Here is a 23357-nt window from a genome sequence, read left to right as displayed (position 1 = left end):
CACACTCCAAATTTTTATAAGTGGAAAATAGGCCATTTCTAGAAAATGAATTTAGATTTCATAATCATTGTCCGAAAGGATATAATCAAATTATCAAACATACCTTTGTGCAATATTTCTGCCAAGGCCCCATTTCCGCTCTGAACTCTTCAGAGATTGAGTAAGGGTAGAAATCAAGTGGATAACAACCTGTTGGTCCAATGCTGCTACTGTTTCTAAAATGCTGTAAATCTGATAGTCATATCTCATACCATAATCCTTGATAAATTTCCTGAAAGTAAAACAAGTTACTTAGAATTACTTCTGGAGCAATTCCTTGGGCTGGTATCTGTATGGCAACAAGCTGTAACCTGAACACAAGAAAGATCATTTCATGTAAGATTACCGTAAGGATTTAGATGCCATATGAACACTATTTAACACTTGAAAATAAAGAACAGAAATGGCTTCAGTATGAGCTGTGACCAGAGTGGCGGCATTAGGAGGGAAAGGGAAGAGCTGGAATCCCAGGAGGAAGAATAAGGGGGAAAAATCTAATCTCAGGGACTTTTTTGCTATAGTGTGCATGCTGAAATCTAGGTGGTAAGGATGTAGAAGAGACTAAAACAGCAAAGAGTCCAGTTTCCTAGTTATTTTGTATATCTTTTAGTTATTGCTATCTGTAGATAAATCAAACAATATTTCTATGAGGAAAGCAAGTTATTTGAAATAATTTTTATATTCCTTAACCGATCAAGAGACTTTAGACCCATAGAAAACCTTTTTTATTAATAAGAATTATATATTTTAATACTAAAATTTCCACTCTCTCCCCCCAAGAAAATAAAAGTCACCTAGCTCAATAAATTGTACTTAACAAACATGCAATCTTTGTTCATATAAAATCCTTCCTCCTCTCTTAGGGCTTTACAGTTTTCATAAATCCAGTATTTATTTCAAATGATCACAATTTAAATAAACTGTAAACAACTGACAAGTGCCAACTATGTGATGAGAAAGAAAACTGAGGAATCAACAATCTAACATAGAATGAAGGAAATGGACCCAAACTATTTATCATGGTAGTGCTAGGGTAGAGATACATGAAATAAAGGTGAACTGGTAGAAACTGTGAGAAAGAAATACTTAAAAGTACTGCCCTAACAGAAAGCATAAGACTCTATAGGGTGCAAGGCAGGAAAATAAAAACAAAACAGAAAATGTTTCTCAAGTTGCAGTTATTCTTGTGAAGGAACAACAGATCTACAAAGTCTATGCTTCACAATTACATACAATGGAACTTTCTGGGTCCACAGCATCTAAAGTGAGTAGGAAAACCAGTGACAGGCACTTCCACAGTGGATCGTGAGTAGCATGTTTAGCAGCTCCAAAGCCTGTACACCTGTCATCATGACTCACGTTTCCCACTTTTTCCTCTTAAACACATGCAAGAATCTTCCTTACTAAATTCTCAGGTAATTTTAAGTCAGCTCACTTATCTTTCTCCTCGGTACTTTTATTTTTTAATAAAACAACAAAACATAGCAAAACTACTGCCAAAAATACAATAATTGAAACTACAAACAAGTAGTAACACATTATGTTTTGGATAATTATTTAAAAAACATGTTGGCTGTCAAATGGCTGGCAAGAGTCTTCTTGCCAGTTGGCATATTTTCCAGTTACCTAAACACAGAAGTCAGCTGGGCGGCAGGTTCTCCTCCTGACCCCACTTGGCACGCTTTGACCATGTATTGCAGGTTCTCGGTGGCCAGCCTTTTAACTAGGAGGAAAATTTACAGCATTACACATTTTGTCTGATTTGACCATCTGGATCCTCATTTTTATGAGCACTCTAGATTTAGAAAAACATGTTGTTTTCTTAAAGTATCTACATGCTTTTTTGTTATTTTTCAAAGCGAAATAGTTATGAGCTTTTGTTTTGTTCTAAAGTCTCCCTATCTTCCATTTTAAGAAAATATAAAACACTTAACAGTCTATTTTTTACAACCCTGTAACTGAAAAAACACATGTGAAGGTAAGTCTTTCTGTTAGAAAAGAACCCATATTCAAAAACACTCCAGTATCCTAACCTTGCAAGCACTGTTACATACTGATTAAAGATAACCTTTAATAATTCAGCTGATTTAGAGACAAGCAGGTTGATTTTTTAAATTCATAAGCATATTCCTCCCACTAACAAACATATATGTAGAAAATTAGAAACTAAGTTTACCTTCACTTAAATTAGCAATATATATATATAAAATCAACTATTTGTGATGCTAATTTCATTTTGAAAGAGAGCAAAGTTACAAAAAGAACATTTATGTTCTTTCAGTATTTAACCATATCCTTTACAACTGTGCACTTGTACATAAAAATGGCAACAACAACAAAAAAATCAACAAAGAATGTAGAAAATTCACCATGTTCCAAGTGCTAATACATTTTTGTTATGCTGTTTTTGGAACATTAAATATAAGTAGCTGGGGAAAAAATTACTTTCTCTAAGAACAAGGAAAATTTCAGAAACTGTAATCCACTATGGCAAGAGTACAAAACATGTGATGCACATGAAGTTAAATTAATTAAAATGAAGTAGCAGATAATGTTTTCCATGGCATGACAATAGTGGATAAGGAAGACATAGCATACTTGTCTTTATTGAGCAAATAAGTTCTCATATTAGATGCAATTCTAAAGCCAGTATAACTGTTTCTTTTTAAAGATGTTTTCTTGAAAAAAACAAAAAACCCACAAGTTCTTCTGTGGAAAAAGTATCAGAACATGAGGAAGCAGACTTCACAAAGTATTAACAGTAAGCATTGTTTTTTAAAAATAACAGCTTTATTGAGGTATAATTCACACATAAAAACCAACCTTTTGAAGTGTACAACTCATTGGTTTTTAGTATATTCTTAAGAACTGTGAAGTTATCACCACTATCTAATTTCAGAACATTTTCATCACATCCCCCCAAAACCTTACACCTATTAGCAATCTTTCCCCATTTTCTTCCTCCCCCAGTCCCTGGAGGCACTGATCTACTATCTGTCTCTACGGATTGTCTATTCTGGGAATTTCATATAGATGGAATCATACAACATGTGGTCTTATGTGACTGCCTTCTTTTCACTCAGCATAATGTTTTTTTGGTTTTTGTTTTTTGTTCACTTACAAATTTTTATTTATCTATTTATTTACTTTTGATTATACAATGCAGTGTTATCATCAACTATAGTTTCTAACCTATCCATTAGATTCTCAGACCTTATTCATCCTATAACTGGAAGTTCATACACTTTTTTTTAAAAACATTTTGATTGGAGTATAATCGCTTTACAAATGGTGTGTTAGTTTCTGCGTTATAACAAAATGTATCAGTTATACATATACTTATATCCCCGTATCTCTTCCCTCTTGCGTCTCCCTCCCTCCCCCCCTCCCTATCCCACCCTTCTAGCTGGTCAAAAAGCACCGAGCTGATCTCCCTGTGCTACGTGACTGCTTCCCACTAGTTATCTATTTTACATATGGTAGTGTATATATGGACATATATACACTACCACTCTCTCACTTTGTCCCAGCTTACCCTTCCCCCTCCCCATGTCCTCAAGTCCATCCTCTAGTAGGTTGGCATCTTTATTCCCATCTTGCCCCTAGGTTCTTCATGACTTTTTCTTTTTTTTTAGATTCCATATATATGTGTTAGCATACAGTATTTGTTGCTCTCCTTCTGACTTACTTCACTCTGTATGACAGACTCTAGGTCCATCCACCTCACTACGAATAACTCAATTTCATTCCTTTTTATGGCTGAGTAATATTCCATTGGATACATGTGTCACATCTTCTTTATCCATTCATCTGTTGATGGACACTTAGGTTGCTTCCATGTCCTGGCTATTGTAAATAGAGCTGCAATGAGCATTGTGGTACATGACTCTTTTTGAATTATGGTTTTCTCAGGGTATATGCCCAGTAGTGGGTTGCTGGGTCGTATGGTAGTTCTATTTTTAGTTTTTTTAAGGAACCTTCATACTGTTCTCCATAATGGCTGTATCAATTTACATTCCCACCAACAGTGTGTGAGGGTTCCCTTTTCTCCACACCCTCTCCAACATTAATTGTTTGTAGATTTTTTGATGATGGCCATTCTGACCGGTGTGAGATGATATTGCATTGTAGTTTTGATTTGCATTTCTCTAATGATTAAAGATGTTGAGCATTCTTTCATGTGTTTGTTGGCAATCTGTATATCTTATTTGGAGAAATGTCTATTTAGGTCTTCTGCCCATTTTTGGATTGGGTTGAATTTTTTTTTTTGATATTGAGCTGCATGAGCTGCTTGTAAATTTTGGGGATTAATCCTTTGTCAGCTGCTTCATTTGCAAATATTTTCTCCCATTCTGAGGGTTGTCTTTTGGTCTTGTTTATGGTTTCCTTTGCTGTGCAAAAGCTTTTAACTTTCATTAGGTCCCATTTGTTTATTTTTGTTGTTATTTCCATTTCTCTAGGAGGTGGGTCAAAAAGGATCTTGCTGTGATTTATGTCATAGAGTGTTCTGCCTATGGTTTCCTCTAAGACTTTGATACTGTCTGGCCTTACATTTAGGTCTTTAATCTATTTTGAGTTTATTTTTGTGTATGGTGTTAGAGAGTGTTCTAATTTCATTCTCTTACATGTAGCTGGTCCAGTATCCCCAGCACCACTTATTGAAGAGACTGTCTTTTCTCCATTGTATATTCTTGCCGCCTTTATCAAAGATAAGGTGACCATATGCACGTGGGTTTGTCTCTGGGCTTTCTATCCTGTTCCATTGATCTATATTTCTGTTTTTGTGCCAGTACCATACTGTCTTGATTACTGTAGCTTTGTAGTATAGTCTGAAGTCAGGGAGCCTATTCCTCCAGCTCCGTTTTTCTTTCTCAAGATTGCTTTGGCTATTCGGGGTCTTTTATGTTTCCATACAAATTGTGAAATTCTTTGTTCTAGTTCTGTGAAAAATGTCAGTGATAGTTTGATAGGGATTGCATTGAATCTGTAGATTGCTTGGGTAGTATAGTCATTTTCACAGTGTTGATTCTTCCAATCCAAGAACATGGTATATCTCTCCATCTATTTGTTATCACCTTTAATTTCTTTCATCAGTGTCTTATAATTATCTGCATACAGGTCTTTTGTCTCCTTAGGTAGGTTTATTCCTAGGTATTTTATTCTTTTTATTGCAATGGTAAATGGGAGTGTTTTCTTAATTTCACTTTCAGATTTTTCATCATTAGTGTATAGGAATGCAAGAGATTGCTGTGCATTAATTTTGTATCCTCCTACTTTACCAAATTCATTGATTAGCTCTAGTAGTTTTCTGGTAGCATCTTTAGGATTCTCTATGTACAGTATCATGTCATCTGCAAACAGTGACAGCTTTACTTCTTCTTTTCCGATTTGTATTCCTTTTATTTCTTTTTCTTCTCTGATTGCTGTGGCTAAAAATTCCAAAACTATGTTGAATAACAGTGGTGAGAATGGGCAACCTTGGTTCTGATCTTAGTGGAAATGGTTTCAGTTTTTCACCATTGAGGACAATGTTGGCTGTGGGTTTGTCATCCATGGCCTTATTTTGTTAAGTTCCTGCTATGCCTACTTTCTGGAGGGTTTTGATCATAAATGGGTGTTGAATTTTGTCAAAAGCTTTTTCTGTATCTATTGAGATGATCATATGGTTTTTCCCCTTCAGTTTGTTAAAATGGTGTATCACATTGATTGATTTGTGTATAATGAAGAATCCTTGCATTCCTGGGATAAACCCCACTTGATCATGGTGTGTGATCCTTTTAATGTGCTGTTGGATTCTGTTTGCTAGTATTTTGCTGAGGATTTTTGCATCTATGTTCATCAGTGATATTGTCTGTAGTATTCTTTTTTAGTGCCATCTTTGTCTGGTTTTGGTATCAGGGTGATGGTGGCCTCGTAGAATGAGTTTGGGAGTGTTCCTCCCTCTGCTATATTTTGGAAGAGTTTGAGAAGGATAGCTGTTAGCTCTTCTCTAAATGTTTGATAGAATTCGCCTATGAAGCCATCTGGTCCTGGGCTTTTGTTTGTTGGAAGATTTTTAATCACAGTTTCAATTTCAGTGCTTGTGACTGGTCTGTTCATATTTTCTATTTCCTCCTGGTTCAGTCTCGGAAGGTTGTACATTTCTAAGAATTTGTCCATTTCTTCCAGGTTGTCCATTTTATTGGCATATAGTTGCTTGTAGTAATCTCTCATGATCCTTTGTATTTCTGCAGTGTCAGTTGTTACTTCCCCTTTTTCATTTCTAATTCTATTGATTTGAGTCTTCTCCTTTTTTTCTTGATGAGTCTGGCTAATGATCTATTTTGTTTATCTTCTCAAGGAACCAGCTTTTAGTTTTATTGATCTTTACCATCGTTTCCTTCATTTCTTTTTCATTTATTTCGGTCTGATCTTTATGATTATGATTTCTTTCCTTCTGCTAACTTTGGGTTTTTTTTGTTCTTCTTTCTCTAGTTGCTTTAGGTGTAAGGTTAAGTTGTTTATTTGAGATGTTTCTTACGGTAGGATTGTATTGCTATAAACTTCCCTCTTAGAACTGCTTTTGCTGCATCCCATAGGTTTTGGGTAGTCCTGTTTTCACTGTCATTTGTTTCTAGGTATTTTTTGATTTCCTCTTTGATTTCTTCAGTGATCTCTTGGTTATTAAGTAGCATATTGTTAGGCTTCCATGTGTTTGTATCTTTTACAGATTTTTTTCCTGTAATTGATATCTAGTCTCATAGCATTGTGGTCAGAAAAGATACTTGATATGATTTCAATTTTCTTAAATTTACCAAGGCTTGATTTGTGACCCAAGATATGATCTATCCTGGAGAATGTTCCATGAGCACTTGAGAAGAAAGTGTATTCTGTTGTTTTTGGATGGAAGGTCCTATAAATATCAATTAAGTCCATCTTGTTTAATGTATCATTTAAAGCTTGTGTTTCCTTATTTATTTTCATTTTGGATGATCTGTCCATTGGTGAAAGTGGGGTGTTAAAGTCCCCTACTATGATTGTGTTACTGTCGATTTCCCCTTTTATGGCTGTTAGCCTTTGCCTTATGCATTGAGGTGCTCCTATGTTGGGTGTATAAATACTTAAAATTGTTATATCTTTTTCTTGGATTGATCCCTTGATCATTATGCAGTGTCCTTTCTGTCTCTTGTAATAGTCTTTGTTTTAAAATCTATTTTGTCTGATATGAGAATTGCTACTCCAGCTTTCTTTTGATTTCCATTTGCATGGAATATCTTTTTCCATCCCCTCAGTTTCACTCTGTATGTGTCCCTAGGTCTGAAGTGGGTCTCTTGTAGACAGCATATATACGGGTCTTGTTTTTGTATCCATTCAGCAAGTCTATGTCTTTTGGTTGGAGCATTTAATCCATTTACATTTAAGGTAATTATCGATATGTATGTTCCTATTACCATTTTCTTAATTGTTTGGGGTTTGTTATTGTAGGTCTTTTCCTTCTCTTGTGTTTCCTGACTAGAGAAGTTCCTTTAGCATTTGTTGTAAAGCTGATTTCGTTGTGCTGAATTCTCTTAGCTTTTGCTTGTCTGTAAAGGTTTTAATATCTCTGTCAAATCTGAATGAGATCCTTGCTGGATAGAGTAATCTTGGTTGTAGGTTTTTCCCTTTCATCACTGTAAATATGTCCTTCCACTCCCTTCTAGCTTGCAGAGTTTCTGCTGAAAGGTCAGATGTTAACCTTATGGGGATTCCCTTGTATGTTATTTGTTGTTTTTCCCTTGCTGCTGCTTTTAATATTTTTTCTTTGTATTTAATTTTTGATAGTTTGATTAATATGTGTCTTGGCATGTTTCTCCTTGGATTTATCCTGTATGGGACTCTCTGTGCTTCCTGGACTTGATTAACTATTTCCTTTCCCATATTAGGGAAGTTTTCAAGTATAATCTCTTCAAATATTTTCTCATTCCCTTTCTTTTTCTCTTCTTCTTCTGGGACCCCTATAATTCGAATGTTGGTGTGTTTAATATTGTCCCAGAGGTTTCTGAGACTGTCCTCAATTCTTTTCATTCTGTTTTCTTTATTCTGCTCTGCAGTAGGTATTTCCACGATTTTATCTTCCAGGTCACTTATCCATTCTTCTGCCTCAGTTATTCTGCTATTGATCCCTTCTAGAGAATTTTTTTTTTTATTAATTAATTTACTTATTTTTTGGCTCTGTTGGGTCTTCGTTTCTGTGCGAGGGCTTTCTCTATTTGTGGCAAGACGGGCAGCTTGCGCCCATCTCTGGAGCTTGTTTAGGCGACGCTCTGAATCCCCTCTCCTCGCACACCAGGAAACAAAGAGGCAAGAAAAAGTCTCTTGCCTCTTCAGCAGGTTCAGACTTTTTCCCGGACTCCCTCCCGGCTAGCTGTGGCACACTAGCCCCTTCAGGCTGTGTTCACGCAGCCAACCCCAGGACTCTCCCTGGGATCCGACCGAAGCCAGAGTCTCAGCTCCCAGCCCCCGCCCGTCCCAGCGGGTGAGCAGAGAAGCCTCTCGGGCTGGTGAGTGCTGGTCGGCACTGATCCTCTGTGCAGGAATCTCTCCGCTTTGCCCTCTGCACCCCTGTTGCTGCGCTCTCCTCCGTGGTTCTGAAGCTCCCCCACTCCACCACCCACAGTCTCCGCCCATGAAGGGGCTTCCTAGTGTGTGGAAACCTTTCCTCCTTCACAGCTCCCTCCCACTGGTGCAGGTCCCATCCCTATTCTTTTGTCTCTGTTTTTTCTTTTTTCTTTTGCCCTACCCAGGTACGTGGGGAGTTTCTTGCCTTTTGGGAGGTCTGAGGTCTTCTGCCAGAGTTCAGTAGGTGTTCTGTAGTTGTTCCACATGTAGGTGTATTTCCGATGTATTTGTGGGGAGGAAGGTGATCTCCACGTCTTACTCTTCTGCCATCTTGAAGGAAGTTCATCCAGCATAATGTTTTAAGGTTCATCCATGTTATAAAATGTGTTAGTACTTCAATCCTTTTCATGGTTGAATAATATTCCACTGTATGGATTTACTTCATCTTGTTTATCAATTCATTAGTTGATGGACATTTGGGTTGTTTCCATTTTGGGGCTATTATGGATAACACTGCAACGAGCATTAGTGTACAGGGTTTCTTAAAAAAAATCTGTCATCTTTATTTCATTAATAGAACTGAGCATTTCTTAAAAAACTGGGTTATCCTTTTTTAGTTTTTTAAAAAAATAACTGCTTTATAGTCATATAATTTATATACTATACAATTCACCCATTTAACATGTACAATTCAATGGTTTTTAGTATAATCACAGAACTGTGCAACCATCTGCTTATACCTCCAATAAATCTATCATTCTCTCACCTATTGCCTTTCAACCACAAACTCCACTGTTTTTGACAGCACCCTCAAGCTTGAACTTTTTCACACTTTGTTGCAAATGCAGTCAGTTCCTTTGGGAGAGATTCAGAGTTCTCTATTCTATGGTTTTCTCCCACTCCCAGGCAAAACTCAGAGGTGTAGCTCTGGTGCTGGGTACAGGGACCATGGTGTCCACTACTTTCTGAGTGACATACCCACTTTAGGTGCTGAATGCTTCTGGAAGGAGGGGTATTAGCCACAGGTCCTCTCAGCATAGAATCTCCACCTCTAAGCTGGAGCAAGGACAATGAATGCCCCAGTATTCTCATTGGTGCCATACTCAGTATAGTGTACCCATCCCACGAGTGGGGGCTGAATGGAAGAATGAAGGCCCCACTTCTCACCCACACTCCCCTGGAATACAGCCTTACCATCAGGTAGCTAGGAGGCAGAATGAGAAACACTGATATCCTGCCTCTCACAGGAAGACAGCCTTCCTACTGGGAGCTGTGGGGAGACGGAACTCTAGTTATTTAATTTACCAGTCTAAATTTACCAGAGTTTCCATCTTACTGAGCTAGGAGGAGAGAAGGGAGTAGTCTTGGTTCAAATATCAAAGACTTGCTGTTCCTACCAAGCTTCAGTATATTTTCTTAAATAATGTTTCTCCATTTGTTTTGTACCCTCAGGACCATTTCCAGAGAATTAAAATGCTCTCTTTTAAATAATTTTCACCAGTTTTTCTGGGGAGCAGGGCTGCAGAGCTCCTCATGTTGTCATGCTGGAAGTGGAACTCCTCAAGCTCTGATGTACAGGTATTTTGAGTGGACATATGTTTAAAATACTCTTGGACATGTATCTAGGAATAGAACTGCTGTGTCATTTAGTAACACTACCTTTCTACGGTTTTACACACTGTCCTTCTAAACACTGAGACGACAAGGAGAGTCAGAATTTTCTCTGAGCCAATCACACAAACCTGTGTTTAGCACTGTTTCTTCAGCTTACAAAGACGGCCATGTGGAGACAGAGCATTCTGTATGCCTTCTATTTGGAACACACGATGCACCACTAGCTAGAGATGAGCAGCAAAAGTCCCCTCCCAAACCCTGATCTCCTTCATGATAAATATTACTCTCAATGAAACAAGGGGCTAGTTAAAATGCTATACTGTCTGCTCTGTCTCAAATTTTGTACTGTATAATACAACAGGCTTTCACTGAAATTAGAAGTATGCAAACATTTTCAAAGAAGGTAAAATTTCTAAAGAAGAGTCTGGGGTCTATCTCTGGATATTCTTCACTGAAGAGGTGTTACTATCAAGTAAGGGTATTTTATATTAACATAATACAACATTTTTCACAAAAGCAAGCTTGGAAGCAGAGATGAACATTTTAAACATCAAAATAATGTGGATTAAAACAAAATATGCATAAATTTTTTAGATAAAACAGAACATTTCAAAGAGCTGTTTGAGCTTTCAGCTACCACTTTTCTGCCCTCATATTCTTTAGGATATACACTGTACTCAATTATCACAGTTGTTAGAAGTACTTAGGTAGAAGCATGTGAGAAGCCTGCCCCAAACAATCACATTATAAATGACAAATGCACAAACACACACACACACACACACACACACACACACTCACACACACACCCCATCCTATTTATACTAAAAACCCCTTCAGGATAGAACTATAGCCACTATTCTGCATATTCCCAATAAGCTTATTAAAGCATGTTACTCACAGGGGGGACTAAATACGTAATATTTTAAAGCCATCACTGGCAGTAAGGCTGACGAGACTGAAAACAAACGGATCAATGGATCCTTACAGGTTTGCCCAGAGATCAACTTACATATTCTAGCAGAAACCTGAACAGGAGAAAGTATGCTGACCCTTCACCACTTGATATTTAATAAGTTGCATTTAATACTGGAGTCTGATTGAACAAAAATTAAATAAACTTAAACTATTTGTCTGGGAGAAAAAAAAAAATAAAACCGAACTAGACTGAAACATGTCACTTTTTAATCATTTTATCATGCCCAACCTCAGCTATTGGCTAGAGTTTGTTCTTTAGCCATGATATAATCAAACTGATATAAAATAACCATATATTTTAAATATAACCATATATTTTAAACATAATCTAAAATAACCATTATATAACTGTTGATTTAACTGATAGGAAAGAATACACTCTTAATTTGTGAACATAAAAGTATAACAAACACAAACTCGTAAACGAACTAACCTTGAGGTTCACTGACCAACACCAAGCATTTTAATACTCCAGGGAGGAGTAGTTCAACCTCGGAAACATCAATGTTAGTTTCCTTAACAAGGTGGAGGATGAAGGCCAGAATGGATGCTAAGCGAGGAGGGAGCAAGGATCCTTTAAACTCAAAGTAGGATTTCCTGAAAAGAAGCACAATTTTATTTTTCTTTCTCTTTAAAGTTTTAATAGAGCAGAATCAAATGTCATACACTTTAAAGAAACTGGCCTATTTTAGCTCCCAAATTAGTAAAACACAATTTTTAAATAGTATGTATATTTTACCATGTTTTCTTCAAACCTAAGATTTTTGAAGCAATGACTGCACATCCTTTTGGCGTGCTATAAGGGCCAAAGCAGAATACAGATACAAACAAAATATAAAGCAACCTGGTCTTAAAATATACTTAATACACTTAATCAAAATCTAATCAAAATCTAACTTTCTAATATAAGCTTGATCTCCTCTATCAGCTCCTCAATGATGCAACATTTCCTCTAATGTCAAATTTGTGTAAAGATTCTCTCCTCATATTTATTTATTTAGGGATTTGAAAGGGGGTCTTATTTTTCCAAATAAATAAGAGGACTATACTAGAAATCATCTTCTCATTCCAGCCTACCTCCTTCCTTCTCTTATGAAGTAAAAGAATGAGAGGTAATTTAGGATTTAATATTGTCTCTTAAAGCAGGACAATTTTTAGCATTCGAACTCAACAGAGGTCATAAAGATAATTTATCTGATTCATTTTTGTGTCTCTACCTCTTAGAACAGGTCTCAGCTCATAATGTGTTCAGTGTACTTTTTTTAAGTGAATAAATGAAAGTGAAAATTGTTCAGTTTCTAAAAAGTCAAGACAATATGAATAAGTGTCAGATATAGCTAAATCTAAGCTAGACATCTAAATATACTTGCAAAGCAATAATAATTTGCCAAAATGGGGCATAGAAATCACTAAAGATTATAAATTCCTTAAGGGCAGAACTATGCCTTCATCATTTCTACTCTATACAATGACTTCCAACAAACATTACGTATTACAAAATTCATTCATTCTTTGAGGGGCAAGGGCTTTTTATCTGTTTTGTTTAATAATGAATTCCCAACGCTTAGAAAAAACATTTATTTAGTACATGGTGTGCCAGGTACAAGTCTAAGAACAAGAGTGTAAAATATGGTTTCTGAAAGCATGGGGTTCACTGTCCAGTGGAAAAGTTAGATTAAAAAAAAAAAAGGACAATTATAATACAGTGTGACAGGTGCTTTGAAAGATAATCCCAGAATTCTTAGGAATTCAGTAGAAGGGGCCCTAAGATGGGGAACTCCAGGAGTAGAAAAGCTTGGAATAGAGGAAGTCATAGGAGGCAATCTCTATTTCTTTCCTGAGTGTTTAAAAAAACAGAAAAATGAATTGTTACATGTTTAGGTCTTCAGCTAGAAATCATAAGAAAAACATTTTTACTGTATACAAAGTAAATAGGAAAGTCAAGGAAAGCAGCCAAGATCCTAAACACTGGGCTTTAACGACTTTAAGACCTTAAGGATTTGATTTCACTTCAGCACTTGTCATTTGGTTTGTACTAAAATTACCTATGCAATGTCTCAAACACAGTGGTAGCGTCCTATAATATTGTTGGAAATTCAGATACAAGTCAGGCAAAAATATCATGATTCTGTGAATTGAATCATAAAGAGCACGTGACTCCAATAGAAGGAAAGAAGCATCATGGTACACTGAGATATTAGGTGTAGGTCTTATAAAGTCTAGGTAGTGTTTAGCCCAGAGGGATGGCATTTTAATGGAGAAAATGGTATGAACAAAGCTGTGATATAGGGAGATGTAAAGCATTTTGGGGGGTGATAATTAAACCCATCTCATTAGGGCTTGTATCAATATATGATGCCATATGTATTACATTTGGAAAAGTTAAGTGACAGATCACGGAGAGCTAAGGAGTATGGAGTTTATTCCACAGGTGAAAAAAGAGTGAATAAAGGTTTGAAGGCAGGGAAGTGTCATACTGGAACAATATTTTAGGAAAAGTAATCTGGGGGAATTGTTTAGGTGGGACTGGAAGAAAAGACAAGAGATAGTGAAAGTAGTTAGGACACTGGCAATAGTCCAGGTATAATGTGATAAGAGAAAAGACATGTGAAAAGGGAAGGAAACAATCATTTGCCAAAGGCTGGAAAAGGGGAGGGAACAAAGAATATAAAGCTTTCAAACCTGAGTAACAGAACACTAGCAACACACAGAAAAGCTCAGAAGGGAGAACAGATCTTAGACATGGGATTCTGTCATGTGAGGTGATGGATAATATCAGGACATTAATGCCACCAGATCATTAAAAACACAGGAAAAAAAACTAGACAAGAATAATCTATATCACCACAGCATCTTAAAGTTTAAAAACTAATTTCACGTGAAGCTAAATACCTCATGAAGATAAAAAAAAAAAGATAATTTCTACTGTTATAGTTAAAAGATATTGGAGTTTAGTAGAAAACCTAAGAAGTTTCATTGATTCATCTGCCTAATAATAAACTGAGTTATTAAGACAGAGTAGACTAACAAAAATAGGACTTCATATTGCTTCTTTTTTCATATTAGCATTTATCTTTTCACTTAACCATCTTTTATAAAATACAATTACTTCATTTTGTACAGTACAAAATACAATTAGTGTTTATCTGATGAAAAAATATATATATACCTTTGGGACGTATATAAGAAAAATAATAGCTTCATAGAGAAAACAAGCAATATAAAGAGCACTGTCTCAGGCTGACAAGTCATTCTGGTAAATTCTTAGATAATGCTTCTCAGGAAAAAAAAGTTTCTAAGCTCAGTATCCTAAGGGATGCCAATACTTTTGAGACGCTTTGTTATTTTTTTATAGAGAATAATAAGTTGTAAATACCACCTATTTTTAATATTTAGATGTACCTTATGACTTGTACAATGCATTTCTTTAGAGATGACATCGGTGGAACAGTGGCTGAGTTTCTCAATGCCAACAAAACAGGATGTTGTCCAAGACCTAAAACATGTGGTGAAGCTGGAAGAAACCGCCCGATATACTGTTCAATAACATTCCCTAGTAACTGAGTCAAATAGGCATTTGGATTTTGAGACTGACAACACACGATACACATGCCCTACAGGAGAAAAAAAAAAGAGAGAGAAATGCTAAAAGGTAAAGTTAAAAAAAAAATTTAGGAAGTTACTAATTTTGTCCCAAGCATTTATATCAGAATTTGTAACTTATTACAATCAACAAGAACAACTTCCATCATCAACAGGTAATGTTTGTATGAAGCTCAGGGAGCAGCTGAGCTTGGGTAACACCTATGCAGTGGTACCTAACCAAGCATACGTGTATTGGGGGCACACCCAGAGGAGGCAGGGGAGAAGAGTAGGAAGACAGATGAAGCTTCCTTCTGCCTCTCATCTTTAGAAAATTTCACCACCACACGCATCAGCTACATATATATGTACTACAAAGTTATAAAATACATTTTAGTCTATTTTTAAACTTATGGTACTGGTCATTTTGTCTGAGTAAGACTATAAAATTTATGCTAAAAATTTTCAATGTTAAGAAACGTGATAAATTTTTAAAAAATAACAAAAGGAGAGAAATGCAGAAGATTAAGACTCAGAATAATGACAATTTATTTTGAGGTTTTTATATGTCAGGCACTGTGCCACATGCTTTATATTCATTATTCCATTTAAATTTTTCAAAAAACAGCCCCACTGACTTAGTGTTATTTTGTCTCTGATTTTACAGCTGGAGAAACTGAGGTTTAGAGAAGTTAAGAGTTTGATCAAGGTCATACAGAACTCACAATGTCTTGTTATATGTCTGCTGATTTAACCTCTTCCATTTATATAGAAGTTAATGAGATACTTTCATATGGACTGCAGTATTTCATACTCACAAACAAACCAACACCCTGAGAAATAAAATTTTTTTCTGCTAATATTACTAAATATTGCATTTTACTAAATAATCACCAACAGAGCAACAAATTATGCTCTAAAAGTTCATTTATAATTTCGTACTTTGTGATTCACAATGTGGTTTTTCCAGAGAAATAATCAGAAATGAGTGTCATGTCTCCATTTTAACTATAAATGGTATTTACCCAATAGGAGATTTTTAAAGTTTATTTCTAATGAAAAATAGCACAGAGCTGTTAAAAACATAAGCACTTGAATAACAATTGAAAAAAAAAAAACAAAAAACCAATGGACTCTCCCACCCCTACAGAAGACAGAAGAAGAAGAGGAAAAGCTCTGTTTGAGGAAAAACATGTTATATCAGAAGAAGATAAAGTAATAAATGGATACTTTTAAAAAAATTCTGAAGAGGAGAGCTTATACCTTTAAGAAATTAAAGATATAGCTCCAAGTCAGTTCTGCCAAATGGATAATTTACCAAAATTTTCAACTTAGGAAGTTTATAAGAATTCTTATTAAGTGGACTATTTTGGTTTCAGAGGGCCACATGGAGCAAGCACTCCACACTGCTATTGACATAAGCAGCCACCATGGAATCTAGGAAGTATTCTATTTCTGTTACTCTACAACACTCATACTCAGCAACTTTGTGACTGGAGATCCTAAATGTTTCTAAAATCTGCTGTGCACCTGTATACCCACTGCCTTAGTTCAAAACCTTCAGATAATGAACTACTCACTACCTTCCAAGTCTCCAATCTAATCTCTACACCAACCTAAACGTTGACCAGAAACACCTTTCTAAAAGTGTAAATATGGTATGTCACTCCCACTTTTTTGCCCAAAATCCACCAACAGTCCCCATGTGTCACAAGAACAAGTCCAAACTTCTTAGTATGCCACACAAAACCCTTCACTATGTGGCCCCTCCTGTATGAGCCTCCAGCCACACCAGAATTATTTGCTTTTTCCCCATGTGTCATGTTTTCTTATAGCTTATGCCCTCTACATGCTGTTCCCTCTGACAGGAACAGTCCTTCAACTCCTACCCACACTGCTCTTTAATACCTAATATCCTTTACTACAGCTATCTTCTCTTGCATCTCCTCATCCCAGTCTGGCTGACGGATAGCTGAGGCCTCCAAGGAAAATACTGAGCACACTGCTGGGAGTGTCTCTGATGGTTGGTCTCTTCTCTCAACTTTAAGTTTCTTGAGGGTGGAGCTTTTGCCTCTGCCATCTTTGTATTCAGAGACCAAACCAAAAGGAATTTTAAACCTGTTCAATGGAAGTGCAACATCACACATGTACATTAGGATTACAATGTATGGTTTGGATATCTGCAATTAGTAAACTGTTTTAAGGCAGGTGTCAATTTTTTTTTTTTAACTTTTAAGTAGGCACACTTACTATACCTGGAGATACAAAGGAAGACTCTTCTGAATTGCAGTCAACATAGGTGCGGGCAGCTCCTTCTCTTGCTGTAATACTGTATGTGGCAGCAGTAAACAGTCTATGATCCGGAATAGTAATTTTTGGGCTTTAGAGGTGGCAAAGATCTGTGCCCATGATTTAACAAGAGTTCCTAACACAGAAGAGCAGTAAGAGAAATTATGGTTATCTTCTAACCAGAAAATTTTGTCATTCCACTAAAAAAAAGTATATTTATAACACATAGGACCAAGTTAAAGTTGGCAATAGGAAGAAACATGTATTAAGAGTCAAAAGACTTATGCCAAGTATTTCGCTAAAGAGATAACTCTCTGAGTTCTGGGCCAAGAAAAACATACATTTCCTGAGTAACTGGCATTTAAAACATACACACAATGTGTGGTTATACATTATGTGAATATATAGATTGAATGTTGCAATTAACCAGATCTCTCTTTTTGCTTTGGTTGCTAGGAAACTCAGAGGCAAATTTACAGTTCAACTTTAAGAACACTGTAAGATCCTATATTATGCTTTTATGTATATATTCACTTTTCCCTGGGCTTCATCATGCTACTCTCCATTTTATTGATACCCTTATTTCTTCATATTTTACATTTAATTTACAGGCTGTCTCAACCCAGTTTGCAACAAGAAGAGGTATAACTAAATTTAATTGTTAAAGCAGGAAAAAAGATTAGCTGTAACATCTTGAAGCAATCACTTAACCTCCTGGAACTTCAGTTTTTATAAGTTTCAGTTATTTAACATGAGCAAAAAATGAATTTAAATTTTGATTCAAAAGAAGAGAAACAGACTTCTTTACTATATGAAATATATTATGGTTTCTTTGATGATGAGAGTCTGTCAATTGCTACATTTAATGATAGTAAAACTTATCAAATGAGCACCTTTTGTTCAATAAAGTAATTAAGAGCAGATATATACTTCCCTTTAGAGTATATTACTGCAATTGAGGCCTCCTTTACTGAAAAATATGAATTTAAAAGGAGATTATTAAGCACTTCTCCAAACAGCAATGGTACATGTGCGGCATAAAATTTTATATTTTATTCCATCTTAGAAAAGCAAAAAAGATGATAAAATTCAAAGTGACTTCCATAAAACAAAAAGTTTAAAGTCCAAGCTCTGAAGGAAAACAAAAATATGCTTATAGAAGGATATACAGATGTTTAAAAAAAAAAGAACCCAACTAATAATCACTTCTAAGAACAACAAACAGCAACATTAATCTTCTGCTGTAAAAGGAAATACAATAATCAATCATAAAGAAACACAATGCTCACTTAGCAATATTTTAAATAATGCTTGCTTCTCATTCTTCCAGTGAGTGAAAAATTTGAGAATGACAGCAATGTAAGAAAAGCTCACATTCTAAGCAACATTAGTATACCAGTAAGACGAACTGCCATCACCACCAACATCTGAAATGATTCATATCACTCTTAAGTGTCACACAGGTATTAACTTATAAAGAGCAAGGACCTTCCAACCCAAAATGCATCATCTACCCTTGTATTTTATCTTGTGCAATAGTTACAACACTTTGCTGAAGACCTTAAGTTTTATGAGTTCAGAGAAAGTAGAGATGACACATTTATTTTACTGCAACATTAAGCCCCTACTTTGAAAGTTTCAGCAAAGAATGTTCGGGTGTGTAGGGAATTAAAAATGCAAAGAAAAAGAAAATTTTTAAGTAAAAAAACTTTGAGAAAGGTTTAAATACACAGAGTAGCTTTGTAAGAAACCTAGTATTTTTCCTGGCTATAAACTATTACTTATTTACTGATAAAGCTGAAAATAGAGAAAAATTGTGGGGAACATACTCCCACCATTGAAAGAGAGCCACACTAGAATTCTTATGTATTAACTTATTTTCTACTCTATGTATATACTACGCCTTAAAAAAAAGAGAATTGGGATCATTACAATATATATTTTTAGATGTATTTATAGTTAGAAAGTAACTTTGCTCATTTAGTAACATTACAAAATGCATTATGTACTATTAGCTAGGTTTATAAAATTATTAAGTTCCAGAAATATTTATTTAGTATATGCCATCTTCTACAATGGAGAAGCTCTTTAACCATTGTATCCTCAGTTCCCAATCGAGTGCCTCACATACACTCACTAAATGTTCTTATTTGTCCAAAATACAATATGACTATGGGAATAAAAAGTTCTAAAGATACGGCCACTAACCATAAGCAAGTTTAAATTTTCGTGGGGGCACACCAAGTACACAGATAATTATAATAAGTGGTAAACTACAAAAAATGTCAGAGCAGAAGGACAGATGAAGCACAGTCAGGGAGAGCAGGTCTTCCTGGGCTGGACCCTGAAGGATCATGGGTAGAATTTCAGTTACAAAGACCAAAGGGGATGAATGATCCCAAGAAAGAAGGATGATCAAAAGGAAAGGCATGGAAACAGGAAAATTAGAGATATAAAGAATGAGGGGGAAAAAAAAAAGATATAAACAGGAGGAAAGTGGAAGATACTACTGAGAGACCAATCCTGCTTTCTCAGAAATCACCTATCTACAGTGAAGACCCCAGACACCTTAATCTGGAGGGGTTTTGTCAACAGTTCGCACCTCCCACTAGCGGCCTTGCAAGCGAACAGCAGAGGCATCTTCAGGGAGGAGTCGGCCAGGAGAGCAAAGCACAGTGTTTCCGTGGTTAGCTCTCTTTCCCTCAGGTGGATGTGATATCCCAACCCCAGCACACCTAGAAGAGGTTCTAACTCTCAAACGTTTATATTTGCTCTTTCTCTATTTTGTTCTAAACTTTGTACATGTATAAGACAGTAAATTATCTGTTCCAAATTTCTGCTGACTAAACGGGTAACACTGTAGCAGTGTACTCTTTTTCCAGTCTCTGAGATCTAGACAAAGGGAAAGAATACAGTATCCACCTGCCACTAAATAAAAAAATCAACCATATAACAAAACAAAGAAGGCCCTCAATTCTTCATAAGGAGAATTTTGTCCCGGGTCTATGTATCACCAATCCAAATGATTTTGCAGCTCCTGATAAGACAATCACATATTTTGTAAAATACAGACATACTTCTGAAATCATACATTTAGCTTAGCAAAAATCTAATAGCAACTAATAAATTATAAGCTTAAATGCTATGGACCTAGAGTCTGTCATACAGAGTGAAGTAGGTCAGAAGGAGAACAACAAATACCGTATGCTAACACATATATATGGAATCTAAAAAAAAAAAAAAAAAAAAAAAAAGGTCATGAAGAACCTAGGGGCAGGATGGGAATAAAGACGCAGACCTACTAGAGAATGGACTTGAGGACACGGGGAGGGGGAAGGGTAAGCTGGGACAAAGTGAGAGAGTGGCATGGCCATATATACACTACCAAATGTAAAACCAATAGCTAGTGGGAAGCAGCCGCGTAGCACAGGGAGATCAGCTCTGTGCTTTGTGACCACCTAGAGGGGTGGGATAGGGAGGGTGGGAGGGAAGGAGACGCAAGAGGGAAGAGATATGGGGCTATATGTATATGTATAGCTGATTCACTTTGTTATAAAGCAGAAACTAACACACCACTGAAAAGCAATTATACTCCAATAAAGATATTAAAAAAAAAAGCTTAAATGCTGAAATACATGTTAATCTACATCTTACTAAATTAAATTTATAATAAATTCTCATTTGCTTCTTTAAAATTAAAATGACCGAATTGCTACTATTGCTTTCACTACATTCTACATCATCCATATTTACACATTTTCACATTCTCCTTTATCTTTCACAACAAAGATAAAAGGTTTCAGACAGCTCAAATCAGGTTTATTCATATGTTCACAAGATCAAAGGGAACAGATATAAGGTTTTGGCCACAGAGAAAAAAACTTAAATTCTGTATAAAAACATCTAAGGAAATCCTTCTCATTTCCCTTTATCCAGTCCCTATTTTTGGTTAGCAACATGGTTTTAGTGAACAAAGATATTCAAATTACTGACTTCCTAAAGAAGAATGAACTCTGTTGTTATAGAACAGACACATTCTTTCTGAAAGAAGAAAACATAGTATTGTGAGAAACAAGATTTGAAGCATACGTATCTTTAGTGCTGTAATAAATCCTTTCCTGACCTCCATCATACAGAGCAGACCATAAAAACAGAAGAAAGTGATGGCTTTCTGATGTTTTAAATTCTAACAAAGCATAGGTAAGTACTGAAAAAAGGTCCATTTTAATTATGCAGGCATTCGCAATGTTAGTGATTCACAATAGACTATTGGTAGCAAACTGGAGTTGGTATATTTTCTGTATTGATCATAATTAATTTTAATATTAACCAAGCATAACAAGAAAAGTTCTGAAAGGAGGTGGGGCAAGACAGAAATACACTTGAAAGCCAACATGAATTATTTTAAACTAAATCACTGTCTTTCAGATCATTCTTAAGACTGTACAGACAGCAGTGATTTAGCTAGTATGTTAGTATATTCCTATCCATCATGATACTATAGGCTCAACCTAGGGAAGTTTTAATAATGTCAGGAATACATACCCATCATCGTATAAGTCAGCTGCAGACCTGCACTGGAAATTTTTTTTCCCAAATAAGGTTTTATATATTTTAATATTTCACCAAGGTATTCTAAGGACTTTGTGACCATGGCAGATTTATCAGAAAGTGTCTGCAGATTCCCGTAAGTTATACCAACAGCCTACAAATAAGGGAAAACATGATTTAGCATTCCAAGTTTTATATAATACAGATTTTGAAAAATAAAGATAATTTCTCTTTCTACACACACACATCCCTTACATTTAAGCCTTCATCCTTAACTTTCCAATAAATGTTCATAGCAATTAAAATCCAGGTAAAAAGAATTATCTTGCCTTTTATAATTAAAATAAAGGTTAAAGGAAAAATAAAAAATCAGTTCACCAATAATTATGAGTCAGCAAAGTATTAGTAAAAGATACATGGAACTGATATACAAGAAGCTTATAACCAAATCACATCAAGCATTCCAAACAGGTTGGCTCACCATATCTCTAGGACATGACTGGGAAGTCTAAATCCCCAAAGTCCTACAAAAAAGACCTACAGATGAGGTTAACAGACTCTTACAAGTGAGACCTCCAAAAATAAAGTTCAGCTTTATGATATGAATTGATTTTTTTTCCTAGAATTTTCTTTATAAGCCATTAGATGCCAGCTTAACTTTCTCAGAGGAAAAAAAGGATGAGGTACAAAGGGTAGAAATGGCAAAATGGGGAGGCTGAGGAGAGAAATGTGAGGTGAGGTAGTAGAGAATAATGGTGAAGTGAGAAGAGGAAGGGAAATAAATGAGAGGATTAATTGAGGGAAGGTGAGAATAAATAAGAGTCGAGAAGTCACTAGAAGAATCAAGAGATATGGGGATATATGTATAGCTGATTCACTTTGTTATAAAGCAGAAACTAACACACCATTGTAAAGCAATTATACTCCAATAAAGATGTGAAAAAAAAAAGAATCAAGAGAAAACTGGCTAGAGATGGGTTAGAAGGTTTGAGGAGAGTAGTAAAGTTTCCAAGCCATTATTGGAAACTTACCAATGAATTTCAATTACACAAATTGGACCATGAATGGCACCAGTATGCACGGTTATGTGATTTTTCTCCTGCAGCTTTCAGGAAATAACACAAAGGAAAGAAGGCAGGTGGTTGTACCGATCCAAAGTTGAAGATTTGCAGGTGTAACGATAAGACAAAGGATGGAAGATTGTGAGTGTGTTGGTTAAGAGTAGTTGAAGTGAGGCCTCCAAGGGGTTTAGTTAAGGTAGATAAGGAAGAAAGTGAGACCTTGACAGAATGTTGCGCTTGGAGAAAAGGGAGAGGAAGGTCATGATGAAGTCACTCAGAGAAATGGAAGGAAGGCAGTGATAGTCAATGAGCTTTCAGATGCTCCAAGTGATGCCATGGTTCAATGATTAGTCATGGCAGTAGGTGGATGACAGCAGAAGTGAAGATCACTGAAAGACTATTGGAGAAGTTTTGAAATGAGGGCTCAAGATAAGTTATCCAAGGTGATATTAAAGTTAGCTATGGTGATGATAAAATGTAGAATGGAGGAAAAGATAAGGAACCTAGTGAACTTGAACGATTGGGAGGTAGACAGTTGAGAATAAGAGATATACTTGATGAATCCCCTTTTCCATTTAGCTCTCTGCCCTTGCTTCTCTATACTTCTTTCCCTAGACCAGAAATTCTCAAACTTTTTGTCTCAGTTCCCTTCTACACACTTAAAAA

At 35.9% G+C, this 23357-nt stretch overlaps 1 protein-coding gene across 6 annotated transcripts in view; it reads right to left on the bottom strand.

The window, feature by feature from the left end:
• MMS22L (MMS22 like, DNA repair protein) overlaps positions 1 to 23357 on the bottom strand; it is a 194175-nt gene that overhangs the window by 54243 nt on the left and 116575 nt on the right. For 4 of the 6 annotated variants that reach the window (XR_014248429.1, XR_014248430.1, XM_082405195.1 and 1 more), the window contains 6 exons: positions 21625 to 21784; positions 17046 to 17215; positions 14611 to 14822; positions 11642 to 11805; positions 1666 to 1762; positions 104 to 271 (listed from right to left, as the gene is read on the bottom strand). Coding sequence is in view for 4 of the 6 variants with exons in the window: in XM_082405195.1 (XP_082261321.1) it covers positions 104 to 271; positions 1666 to 1762; positions 11642 to 11805; positions 14611 to 14822; positions 17046 to 17215; positions 21625 to 21784 (971 nt within the window). In the remaining 2 variants the exon portion in view is untranslated. Of the gene's footprint in view, positions 1 to 103; positions 272 to 1665; positions 1763 to 11641; positions 11806 to 14610; positions 14823 to 15553; positions 16909 to 17040; positions 17216 to 21624; positions 21785 to 23357 lie in introns of those variants that run through there. The other 2 variants (XM_082405196.1, XM_082405197.1) reach the window with 2 other exon arrangements.

The sequence above is a fragment of the Balaenoptera borealis genome, assembly GCF_965194805.1.
Source record: "Balaenoptera borealis genome assembly, chromosome: 9".
Classification (NCBI taxonomy): domain Eukaryota; kingdom Metazoa; phylum Chordata; class Mammalia; order Artiodactyla; family Balaenopteridae; genus Balaenoptera; species Balaenoptera borealis.
This window is presented reverse-complemented; position numbering and strand designations above follow the sequence as displayed.